Consider the following 12,237-nt stretch of genomic DNA (forward strand, 5'->3'; position numbering starts at 1 on the left):
ATAGTGAAATAAAGTTTTTGTTTCATTTTACAGACCATAAGCCACTAATGCTTTGCTTTTTCGTTTCTTTTTTTTGCCTTGAATTCATGCACATCTGTTTTAGTATATACAATATGTACAAACATCCACACGCTTCTCGTTCATTCAGACAAAACTATACAAATACGCAAATTTCTCTTGCCAAGTTATTGACCCTTTGCGAATAAAATATTTAGCAATTAATCAATATATTCCCTTTCAAATATTTATTTCTCATTGCCATTTCTACCTTCTCTCTATATACAGAAACTGCCTAGATTTTCATTTTTATTTTTCCCTTTGATGAAATAGCCAAAACAAGAAATTTACTGGCCGGAATGCAGCACCACACCTGCGCCTTCGGTGGTATAAATGTCCAGTCAGCTTATTTGCACGTGACTCTTCGGTCGAACAAGAGGTCTGCAGGTTACCAAAATGCTTTACAAATCATTGTAATTAAATAAGTAAAAATCTTGGGTGAAGTAAGGCCAGAAAATAAAGTGCCAAATATGAGAAGTGCAATATGGCAGTTGACATACTTGAAGGCGAGAGAGAAAGGAGGACACCCCCCCCCAAAAAAACAACACAAAAACCGAAGAGGAAATTTTTGCTTGAGCCGCTCACCCATTCTCTCTTGCCCTCCCCCCCATCCCATCCCATCCCATCCCATCCCATCCCATCCCCACCCCCTTGCAAATACCCGTTTGCCTTAAAAACACTGACAGCTTTCTGGAAAAAACTCCCACGGATGTATTGAAAACCAGTAGGTCTAAAAAGTTGCATTCAACTGCGTTGTGGAGCGCGATTTGAATGAAGAACAGAAAGACAGACGTGCAAAGGAGATGGGGGGAGGCAGGCCCAGGCGAGGCGGGAGGCGGTCAGAGAATTCCCACGTTTCCGGGTCTCAGAGATGATTGACAGGTGCAGAAATAGCATTCTTGAATTGTGGGGTTTTTGCTTCTTTTTGGTATAATATTTGTACAGTTCCACACGTCGTTTGTTTGAATACAGCCCTATATGAAAAGGAAAATTAATTGCTTCTCTTTTTGTGTGTTTTTCATTTTTGAGCGGAACGAAGCAACTCGTGAAAACTCCTTCTGGGTGTGTCACTGGCCCCCCCTCCCCCCCATGATCCAACCAAAGATTTGAGTTCCAAGATGTCTTGCTGAACAAATTAAAAATTGTCCATGAAAGTGCAAATGTAATGACTAAACATTACCATTAAAATCCTGCAGCCGATATTCTCAGCATTGCAGTCAGTTTCTTTTTTTTTCTTTTTTTTAAATAATTAAATCATTTTTGTAATTGTTGTTGCATGTTTCTGCTAAAAACAGAAAATGAAAACAGTCTGAAAAGCAATGCCACATCGCTATGGGATGCTGCTGCCGTCTCTCTCTTCAAGTTCCTTGGCCTTTTTCAATTCTTTCACTCTGAAAAGACAAAGAAAATATAAAAAAGGGGAAACCGTGTGATGTTTCTGATGTGAAAAAAAAAGCAAAAGACATTCCTCGTTTTGTTCCGTGGCTTCGATACTTTCCCATTTCACTAATAATTCAATGAAATAAATGCTAGAATGCAACGGTATACTCCAAAATGGCACCATCGTTTAAGGAGAATCCTGGGTGTCAATCGGCTGAAACATGCATCCCTTAATGCATTCAGTCTAGGTAAGATGGCGTTATTCACGCCAGCCTGACCCCTGCGGTGAGCCCCATGCAGGGTGGATCTGCAGAGCACTTTGCTTGTGGTGCTTGCCAAAAGAGGGCAAGTTGGAGCCATGGGGGCACCCTGTCTCCCCCTCCCCACCCCCAATTGTAACCTGGCCAGGAATCCCGAATACGGACAGGCCCTTCTCCTAGAGAACACCTGCTGTGGCTGTAGGTTTACACAGCTGCTCAAGGCAGGCTCCACTCTCAAGAACACAAAGCTTATTTCAAGCATCAGCATTTCAGGGTGGATTCAGACAACCTGCTCGCCATCTCAGCACCTGGTCAGGGTTTGCCAGAGAGCCCTGAAGCAATTAAGGCTCCTATGCATGTTTGCACAAAAAAAGCCCTACAGCTCCCAGCTGGCCATGATAGGGCTTCTTTTGTGTCTAAGCATGCATAGGATTGTGCCCTATGGCTGCAATCCTAGACACACTCACCTGGGAGCATTCCCCATTGAATTCATGAGGACTTACTTCAGAGTAGACATGCATAGGGTTGCATTCTAAAGGCCTGTCTTGGAGTAATTCTCCGTTGGAGGAAGAGATTTTTCATGAGCTAGTTGTGATGTACCAGCTGAAAATAAAACTCTGCCCCACTGATGCCGCCACCTTTTAGTCTATACACCTATTGGAGACCCCGCCGACCAGTACGGCTGGCGATGCCCTGGCCTTCCCTTTGTGCTTGATGAAGCTAAACACCCTGGCTCTGATGAGCCAGCCACCCAACGAGGAGGAGAAAGATGACAAAGACGATGACACGGTCTCCAGAATCTCATGAAAAGTCTTTCTAGCTGCACCACATAGACAGTCAAGGCAATACAGACTTTACGTCGAGAAGGAGCAGAACACATGTGGGACATGCTTTCCCATGGGATGCCTCCATTGTCCCGTTGTGCACCCAGTTAGTGCAGCATGAAAGCCCCGCCTGTTACGGGGCTGCCACAGAGGACATGCATGACCTGTCAAAGCTGGCGGCTCCTTGGCGAGCACATGCCGAGTCATGCACAGGCTACGCTGATGCAGCACTTCTGCTGGCTGGGGGTCGGGTGCGCGAGTCATGCTTCACGGGCGCCAGCCGTCATCAGCATGCAACGTCCGTATGGGTTCCGGCCTGTTCAGGCCACTCTGTGGGAAATGCATGCACCATTCTGCATGTGCTGATGCCATCCACAAAATTGTGCCACACTTTTTCCTGGGCTCTTGACGGATGGCAAATCAATGAATAAATAAATAAATGGATGGCGGGCTTGCTTGAACACAGAGGCACTAACGCCGTTTTATGGAAGGGCGGCAGGTTCCGAGACGTTCACATCCCTTGCGGCACCCTGGGCCAAATGGCCGCGCTTCCCCAGAGCTGCTGCTGCAGCTTCACGGTGACCGGCGCCCATTGCACAACCTTGCTTTCCAGGCCCTGTAGCAACGGGCGTTTGGGAGTCTCCTCACTTTTACACATTTGGGCCTCAAGCCAGCAAGGGGAATCCCCCATCCCCCCCCCCCAGGCAGCGGAGCAGAAAGGGATGCCTCAGGGAAGGATGGGATGCTCAGCACCCAAGGGTGGCCGGGTGTGGATCAGGGCCTTGGAGGAGGGGGCCGGCCGGCCACATGCAAGCAATGTTATGGTTTTTACAACTTTTTATGACAGTAGTGAATCAATAGTCATCCCTGCACAGCTCCACAGAGAGCCGGACCGCTGGGTCCCCCGGCTGGCCTTTGCAGGGGAAGGAATCCCCTCTTGGTGCCAAAGGGGCCTTCCTGCCCAGTGCAAATTCCCTCACAGGGGAAAGTTTTCCCTCAGGACAGCAGCAAGGGAGGAAGGAGGGGTTACACCATGCCTGCTAATGATCAACCCCCCCTCACTAACCTGTGCAATTTGCATTTTTAAAAAGAAATCTGCCGGTGAAATAAAAAGACATTTAACTTCATGTCTACTTTGGTTAACCCACAAATAGCACAAAGGCCAAAGAGTTTCTCCTAAACAGAACCTGCACTCAGGTGATGTGAGAAAGGGGCACAGCCCTGCAAGGTTCGCCCCTGACCCCCACCGCCACCTCCCCCAAACCTCCCATCTTTTATTGGAAACCTCCCCACAAATTCTAGGCCTGAGTTGCAAGACAATCCCCAAAACGGGAGAGCCAACAATAATGCTGAACACTCGGTCAGTTTGGTTGTTGAGCACATGGGGCAGGTCCTTCTTTGGAGTAGCTCCTCAGCTCTGGCATGCCCGGCTGGTGGCGCTGCTCCTCTCCACCACGACTCAACCGTTGAAACAGAGCTTAGGTGCTGCTTTTGACTCACCCGCAAATGTGTTAATGTTAATGGACAACTACCTGTATCCGCTTCTCTGGAGTGCTCTACCTACAGTACAGCTGCCTTGTATCCTGTGATTCCTGCCCTGTGTGGTGCTTTGGCAGGGCCTGGCCCTAAATCAGCTTAGGTGTCCCTCAAGTAAAGAACAAAGCATTGTGCAAAAAGTTCTGTTAAGTTGTTAACTTCTGAGTAGAGCTTTGACATGCCTGGAAAAGCCCCACAAATAAAGGCTTTCTAGGCCCTGGAGGTTTTTCTAGGGCAGAAAGCAGATCTCCAGTGGTTTTGAAGGTTCAGCTCCCAGCATTCCTGAACATTGCCCGTGCTGGCAGGGGCTTCTGGGAATTGAAGTCCAAAGCATCTGGCGATGATGGAAGACAGTTGCTGCCCAATCCGTTCTCAGCAGGCAAGCCGGTGTAGAAAGCATGTATGTTTAGATATGCGTCTCTCTCTCTCACACACTGTGCACACACATGCACGACATGTGGCACACACTAGGCCAAGGCACTCAAAGTTACTAAAAATGTGAATATGGGACATTTGCACATTTCTCCTCCCCGCAGTGGAGGACACAAAAATGCTCCCCCCCCCATGTTTTACTGTGCAGTCCGATCCGAGTTACACTTCCGTTTGAGTAAACCCTGTTCAGCACCCTGGGAATTACTGACAAAGTAGCCTGTGAAGGACCACACTGCAAGGTACTTTCACGTTCGCCAAGGAAACGTGTTCATATGTGGTCCAAGACTGGTAGTGAGGGGCTGAAAAACGTGGGGGCATTCTCTCCTCACAGAGCCCCAAGAGAGCAGAGCCCCACATGGGACACTGGGGTCTGCTACTGGAACCATGGCAGAAGGTGGAGTCAGGCCAGCTCTGCCATTCAGCAGCGTGAGGTGACCACATCACTCAGCCAACGTGGTGCGGTGCGCGGCCCCTGGCTGTCCCCCTCAGTCGGAGGGCGCAGTCTGTCCTGGGCCCCTAAACAAGCCCACTGCCTCTGGTGCGGTGGAGGAGGCCATGAAAAGACGGCCCTCCTGCGCATCCAGTTGGCTTCATGTACATGGAACGGGGTGAGGGGTTGGGGCAGTTGTCCTGTGCCTCTGGCTTCAAAAGGCCTTTGGCTGGCCCTGGGGTGGGGGTACCTGGCCGCCTCTCCCGCCCCCCAACTTCAGTCCGACTTGGGTTCAGGAACCGGCGACCTCCCTCGCCCAACGGAAGCTGCGTTCACCAGGGGTGTGTTGCGTGTGCCGAGGCCTTCCGACTGGAATGCGTTCAGCATGTGGTCTCTCCAAAGCAATGGGACCCCCCCTTCCAGTAGGTGACCCCCCCCCCCCGACTGTAAGAAACCGGGACGGTTCTTGGCTGATTCAAGACGGTGCCCTGGAGGTTGCATTACGTGGACAAGCAATGGAAACAGCAGAAGCCCCGAGAAGCCGGTGGTGGCAGACCCTCACCCACGGATCTCACCCACATCTGCACCCCCCGCCTTTCAGATGATTCGTACGTGGGCAAATGCATTAGGCCTACTTGGAAGGAAAGGTTTTGAAGAGCAGAGAATGGCTGAGTGAGTCAAGAGCACATGGCAAAGCTGTCTCCTGTGGGCGCCGACTCCCACACGGCCGGCCCAGGAGTTGCTGGAGGAAGCGGACGGCAAGGGCTGGGCCCCGGGCCATGCGGAAGGCCGGGCCGCCGGGCGGGGCTGCGGAGGCAGTTACCTGTCGCTCTCAGAGCAGAAACGGCCCGAGGGCAATGGGGGGAAAGGGGGCTCCTCCCGTGGTCCAGGCCTCTCATTTGAGCGGCAAAGCAAAAGGAGAGAGCGGCCCAGGGGGAGCGTGGCCCGCCCAGAGCTAGCGGCCGGCAACTGAGCCCACAGGCTGGTGCTTCAAAAGCATCCTGGTCCTGAAAGAGGCAAATGGAACAAAATTACTCCGGAACCCCCGCCACGGACCGCATGCCACGCGCCGTTTCCTCCAAACCGCTGTTCTGGGCGGGGAGGGCCTCCTGGGCCCCTGGAATGGGGGGACGCCCCCTCTTGAAGAAGAGAGGGGCCTCCGAGGCCCCCCACCGCTCGCCCTACCCTGCTCGCCCAATCCCCCGCTCGGAGCCAAGCGTCCTCTTCTGATCCACAGTCCTCCCCCCCTCTCTGTCCCCCCCACCCCCACCCCCACCCCGGCTTCCTCAGGTCCCTGTGCGCCATCCATCACCGGCTCTTCTCTGTCCCCACCTGGCAGGCTTTCTGGGGCCAACCTGGGCTTGGCTTCCCAGCCACAAATGCAGCTCCCTGCAGCCTCCTTTGGCTGCCTTCCTGCATGATCTGCACAGGCCCTGATCCTGCGCTGGACTTCTCCAAAGCACAAAATGGCCAGGTTTAGAGAAAAACCCCAGACACACACAAAAGCACAAAACCCTCCGGCTTGCCCTGGACGTGTCACGGGAGTGGGGTTCCCAGAGAAAACTCAGCCTGTTGAGCTACCCAGGAATGGGAGGCCCCGGCATGGCTTGGAATGTGGGACAAAAGGCTTCCAATGGGCGCAAGCGTGCAGGGCCGACAACCCCCAGGGCACAGGGCCAAGAGCGTTCTGGCTCACAGCTGAGTAATCCCTTGCTCTCCTCACACCCCTGGAAATGCTCAGCAGGGGCCAAAATGTGTGTGTAGGGGGGGCAGATCTGCAGGGCAGGAGACCTCAAGGTCTCATTCTAGGGCAGGAGCAGGGAAGCCATGGCCCTCCAGATGCTGTTGGATTCTAACTCCCATCAGCCCCAGCAAGCAAGGACAATGTTATTTGTAGTCCAACATAATCTGTAGGATGGATTTACGGATGTTCCGCATGGCCATCCTTGAATCCAGCCCAGGGGTGCCTCTGAGGTCAGTGAACTGGTCCGGAGAACCGGAGCCGGCCGTGAGGCCCTGTGGGCCAGACCAAGGCAGAGGCTCGGCTCCCATATTTAGATGAGGCCTGGCCAATCCAGAGGTGTCATGTAGCCAGTCAATCACAGTGACAGGTGCCGTGCACCCCTGGGCGTGTGCACACATGAGCGGCTGAATAGGGTGGGTCCTGGTTTCAAGCCCTGCCACAACTCCCTTAAGCTCCACAGGGCTGGCGGGATGAATCCTGGCCAAGGCTGCCCGTGGCGCTGTCAGCAGCAACAGCAGCGCTACCCCCGCACCCACTCCTGAGCCTGACAGGCAGTGAGGCGCCATTCCTGGCTTGGGAGTGTCGCATTGAAAACAAACCAAAAAGACAGCTGTGCGCATTATCATGTGGAGTGCATGGAAGCGGTGCCGTGACTCATGTCAGCCTGGGAGCAGAAACATTCATGAGCATGTCGGTGGGGTTGGGCGCACGGCCTTGTGCGCTAGAGCTGAGCAGCATCAAGCGTGCCCTCCTTGCTTCTGCATGGAATCAAAGCCGCACATGGCTCAGAGCTCGCCACGGGCCACGGTCGCTCTGAGCCGAAGCCACCCACAGACTGAATGAATGCTGCTGGGCAGATGAGATTTCGCATGAGCCATGCGGAGAGAAAAGGCCTCACCATGCAAGCATCCAGCCCCCCTCCCGCTGTCCTGCCCCCCAAAAGGGCTGCCCACTGTGCAATCCTCCTGCCTTCGGGAACAACTTAAGAGCCCGGGAACACTCTCCCTCCAAACGGTTCTTAGGAAAGGAAGCCTGGGGCCTGGCAGGCTTCCCCAAATGCCCCTGGGGACCCCCTGAGACACTCTGGGGACCCCTTTTGCCTGAGATGCCTCAAGGGCACATCGACAGATGCAAAATGGGGACGCAGCAGATCCATGTGTGGCACCCATGGCGATGCGCCACAAACTCACAGGATCTCCTTCCCTGCCCCCTCCTCCCCAGGACTTGAGATCCACCAGCTGGAACCACGTGGAACTCTGGGTGCATCTCAGCACAGAATGGCTGAGAGTTTTTCCCTTCATTTTAGTAGACTACTGTTGAGTGGCTGCAGGGCAGGCAGGTGTGGTTACAGCTGTTAAACCACTGGGAGTCAGAAACCCTTATGTGAAACGCTGACGTGGAAACGCAGAGCTGCTGCTGCAGCTGCCACCGCTCTCTCCTGGGTCCTCCTGGCCAGCCACATGAAAGCCCCAGTCTCCTCCATCCCATCTATCTATTTGCTACGTTGGAGAAGGCCCTCCCTGGCTGGGCTCACCGTGCCCCCCACACAAGAGCCATGGGAGAACTGCAAACTGAGCTCTGGGTCTCACACAGGTCCCGGGGGATCAGGGTCCACTCCAGGGCCAAAGAAGACCAGCTGGCTGTCCAATCAGTTACGATGGCTGACGCTTTGTCCGGCCCAACCCTGCCCGCACCCTCCTGCTGGCCGTCTTCTCCTGATCGGAGCGGGGCCCTGGCTCAGCTCCAGCTCTGAACTTGGCTCTCTCCTGCCACACGCCTGGGTGCCCTTTCCTCATCTTCTCATCAGCCTAGGGAGCTTTGGCCCGGCCTGTGCTCCACCCTCTCACCCTTTTTTCCGGCTCTTCCACAGACGCAGCCCTGCAAGCATTTGCCAGGCCTCTTGGCCGACCGAGGACAGTTCGGGGTCTTCCCAGGGTCTCCTCCTGGCTTTGCAGCCCCAAAGAAGAAGGTCCTGGGAAAAGAGGCAGCTTTGGCACAACGCTCAGCAAGAGACGTCCACAAGCAGGGAAGCAAAGCGTTTGCCAGGACACGCAGGGAGGGCTGGCAGGGGCCGGCCAGCGGAAGGAAGGAAGGAATCAGGACAATTGGTAAGCAAAGCCAACGGCTTTTACGCCAGCCAGCGCAGTTGTACTCAACTCTTGATAAGGCAGGACATAAAACAGGAGCCCTCCACCTTTCCCAAATGGGCCAAGAGACTTTGAAGGAGAACGACAAAGTGGATTCCTTTGGACCCCAAAGGCATTGAGCAGCCCCCTCCCCTCCCCACACAAACACAAAGCGTCATGATGTGTGCACCCAGCTGGGGTGCCATCCTGCTCCCCTTCCAAAGTGATGCTCCAGTCTTGTTAGGACAGCCTAGATTTTGTAAAAAAGAAAGAGAAAGACACCCCCCCCTTGCAGCACTGGGTTTCAGCCAAAAGAACTTACTCCCACAGGGCTGCAAAGGCAGAACCCTACCAGCTGCCAGCAGTTTTATATCCATTCAGGCTTTCCTCCCAAAGGATCACGGCTATGAGACCAGTTTGTGTGATAGATTCACACACAGAACCTTCCCCGAAGAGCTTGACACAACTCCCGTTCTCCGAAGGCATCGTCTGGGCAGATCTGGCTGCTGATGCAAGACTCCAAGAAGCGGCCAGTTCCACGGGTCTTTTTGTTCAAGCACCCATGACTGAGCCATTGGGGACAGGGGAGGAAAACACGGCCTGTGATTTGGGAGAAATGGAAGGAGTGGAGCACAAGAATTGGCCATGGGGATATTTTCTTCACTGCTTCAAGCAATGGCCCTGCTATAAATATTGCCAGAGCCTCTTGGTTCTATAACAATCAAAGAGGATTGCAGTCTGTCTGCCTGTCTGTCTGTCTATGCCATACTGCCAAGCTGTGAAACCCAGAAACTTGGGACTTGGCACATATAATAAGGGTTATTTTTAATGAATGCAAATTAATTTAAATGTGTTAATGTGTTTGAAGCCTGCAATAACTAGGTGGTCACTAGGTGGGACTCTTCCCTCACCAGCACACACCTTTGCAGTCCATGTGGGGTGAAGGCAAGGTAGCTTAGTAAGCCAAGGGACAGAGTTCTCCACCTGCCCCCTGCTGTGGGGCAGCTCCCCCTCAGGGAGGATAAGTGGACAGTCCCTTCCTCAGGAGGGGGCAGAGGTGCACCACATCAGGAGCCGTGCCCACGGGTTCCAGCGGACAGGCCTACAGGCAGACGGGCCAGGCACATGGCCTTCAACTCTGACAGCTGCTGACGTTTGCTTGGAGGCTTTGGTGGATCGAAGGAAGGGCTACTCCCACCTGGGCCAAGCCAGGTCCTTGCGCTCACTTTTAAATAACTGTAGCACTAAAACTAAAGGTCTCGTCTTTGAGGAGAGAAGGGCCGTGCTTCCATCCGAGAACAAGTTGCCTGATGAGCTGGAAGCAGCAGAAAGACATGCTGCAGCTCTCCTTCCCTGGGGAGGCTCACAACAGGCCAGGGCCAATAGGCTGGGATGGCGCAGGAAACTGGCAGTGTGCGTGCCTGTCTGTGTGTGCGGCGTGCATGCGCAAGGGTCTCCCAGGTTGTCCCTGGATGGCCCCAAGAGTGCCCTTTGGTTGGAGATGCCAGGACTTGAATCCAGGGCCGCCTGCGGGCACAATGGGGCTCTTCCACCCCACCGGATGGGCACAGAAGGCAGTGCCCTGTCTGGAGGGCTGGCTCCCCTGGACCAGCCCTGCCTCTTCTCAGTGGCTGGGGCCCTCCAGGGCCTCCCTTAGCCAGGCGACCCATCCCAGCCTGCCTCCCAGCACCCAGGAGTCATTTGTCTGCAGAGCCGGTGGTGGCGTGGGCCGGGCCGGGCCTGCGCTGGGAACCTCCGGCACAGTGGGCAGGAGCAACAGCCGGGCTGCCAGGCAGAGCCTGGACACTAGCGGTGCCACTAGGCCTGGGCTCCGCCCTGGAATCTATTTCCCCGGGACCTGCTGACGGAAAGGACCTTCCTCCGCTGAATTGCCATGGTGGGGAGTGGGGTGGCAGTTTAATTCTCCTCCCACCCTCACCCCAATTTGTCTCTGAGGCTTAGGAAAACAGGCATTTTCCATTGGTTTGGAAAATCTGGGTGAGGGTGCAAATGAACTGAAGATTTCCTTCCTTGAGATTATTCGGATGAGAAATTAACGAGCGGCCTTTACCTCCTGTGGAATTTAAATCCACCCCAGTAACTCTTTCTACTTTTGCATGTGTAGATATAAATCAAGCTTATGTCCACTCTATGCAGATGTGGGTCCTGGTCCCCAAATCGGGAAGGGCTGGAGACGCCCCTGCTTCCATGGCCTGACGACCTCGGGGGCTGAGCTTGCGAACTCTTCTCTCCCTCCCGTTCCCAAAGCCCCCCCCCCCATCGCCACCTCCCTCTCACCCAGAAAGCATTTCCCAGCCCCAAGCTGGGGGTCTCCGAGAGCATATCCTCCCCACGCCCAGAACCGGGGGTGGGTGGGTGTTGCTCATTTTGTCCCTCCAGCCCCAGAGGGGCAGGTCAGCTCCCCACGGCCCTTTGCGAGAGCCCGGTCGGTGCGCAGGCTATGAAAAAAGCAGAGGCCGCCCACGGAAGATGTTGCCGGGCACCACGGACGCAGCGCAGTGCCGGCCGTGGCTGGACAGCGGCAACCAGGGGGGGATCAGCCCACCATTTCTGCCCCCCCTTCTCAGCATGCCCCATGATGGAATGCACAGGACCCCCCCCTTTGTCCGTTGCCCGTCTTCATGCACCTGTAACACCTACTGCAGGTTGTTCAAAGCAGCCGCGTTAGTAACTGCAACAGAGTTAGTCGGGCCTTTTCGTTCCAGAGAAAGAGTTCGATGGATGTGAAACTCATGGGGCATTCATCTCAGCTGCAGCCCCCCATGCAAGCAAGCAAAAAGCAAGGAGAGAGAGAGAGAGAGAAAGATCTATATATCTGGAGATATATAGAGCGAGAGAGACTGTAAATGGAAGAGGAGGAACAGTCTGGCAGGCAGCTAAACTCACCCTTTTGTACCGCCTATGGTCCACCAGAGGGCTTCCGGTGCGCAAAACGATAGCAAAGAGCTATTAGCACACAAGACACGTGACGTGGCTACAAGACAGAGGGGGGTCATTCAACAGCTTCACGTTGAGGAGGAGGGAGGGGGTGGCCGTGCCGGAGAGGGTGTCCGCGGCGGCCAGGAGACCAGAGTGGGTGTTGGTGTCTCTATATGCCCGGCTTACCCAAGCCGGTGCCCGACAGATGTGTTGCACTGCAACACCCATCAGCCGTTGGCCACGGGCGTTCCGGTCCGACACATCGGCTTGGGGAAGTGCCATGTGGGAGGGAGCAAAAGCCATTCTATTCGGGGCGAATGCGTGGGGAACAGCGCTCTGAGGCTCCACGGCTTCCCACTTCCGTGGCCCCCAAAGCCCAGAAATAGGTTCTCTTAAGAAGACAAAGTGATAACTGAAGAAAGTACCCTGGAAGGAAAAAGGGCTCCCGTCCCCGTGGCTGCAGGACCACGGTGGGCCACAAACGAAACTAAATCGCTTTGACCCTGGT

General features: G+C 54.5%; 1 protein-coding gene across 1 annotated transcript in view; it reads right to left on the minus strand.

Annotated features, from left to right (window-relative positions):
- Positions 1–1,395: 1,395 nt before the first annotated feature.
- The window catches only part of CAMTA1 (calmodulin binding transcription activator 1), a 696,337-nt gene continuing 685,495 nt past the window's right edge, over positions 1,396–12,237 (minus strand). Inside the window, exons 22-24 of the mRNA XM_063145348.1 lie at positions 11,697–11,727; positions 5,743–5,926; positions 1,396–1,448 (exon numbers count right to left, since the gene is read on the minus strand). Of these exons, the coding sequence (XP_063001418.1) occupies positions 1,444–1,448; positions 5,743–5,926; positions 11,697–11,727 (220 nt within the window). The 3' untranslated portion in view covers positions 1,396–1,443. The remainder of the gene's footprint in view (positions 1,449–5,742; positions 5,927–11,696; positions 11,728–12,237) is intronic.

The sequence above is a fragment of the Elgaria multicarinata genome, chromosome 20 (genome assembly GCF_023053635.1).
Source record: "Elgaria multicarinata webbii isolate HBS135686 ecotype San Diego chromosome 20, rElgMul1.1.pri, whole genome shotgun sequence".
Classification (NCBI taxonomy): Eukaryota; Metazoa; Chordata; class Lepidosauria; order Squamata; family Anguidae; genus Elgaria; species Elgaria multicarinata.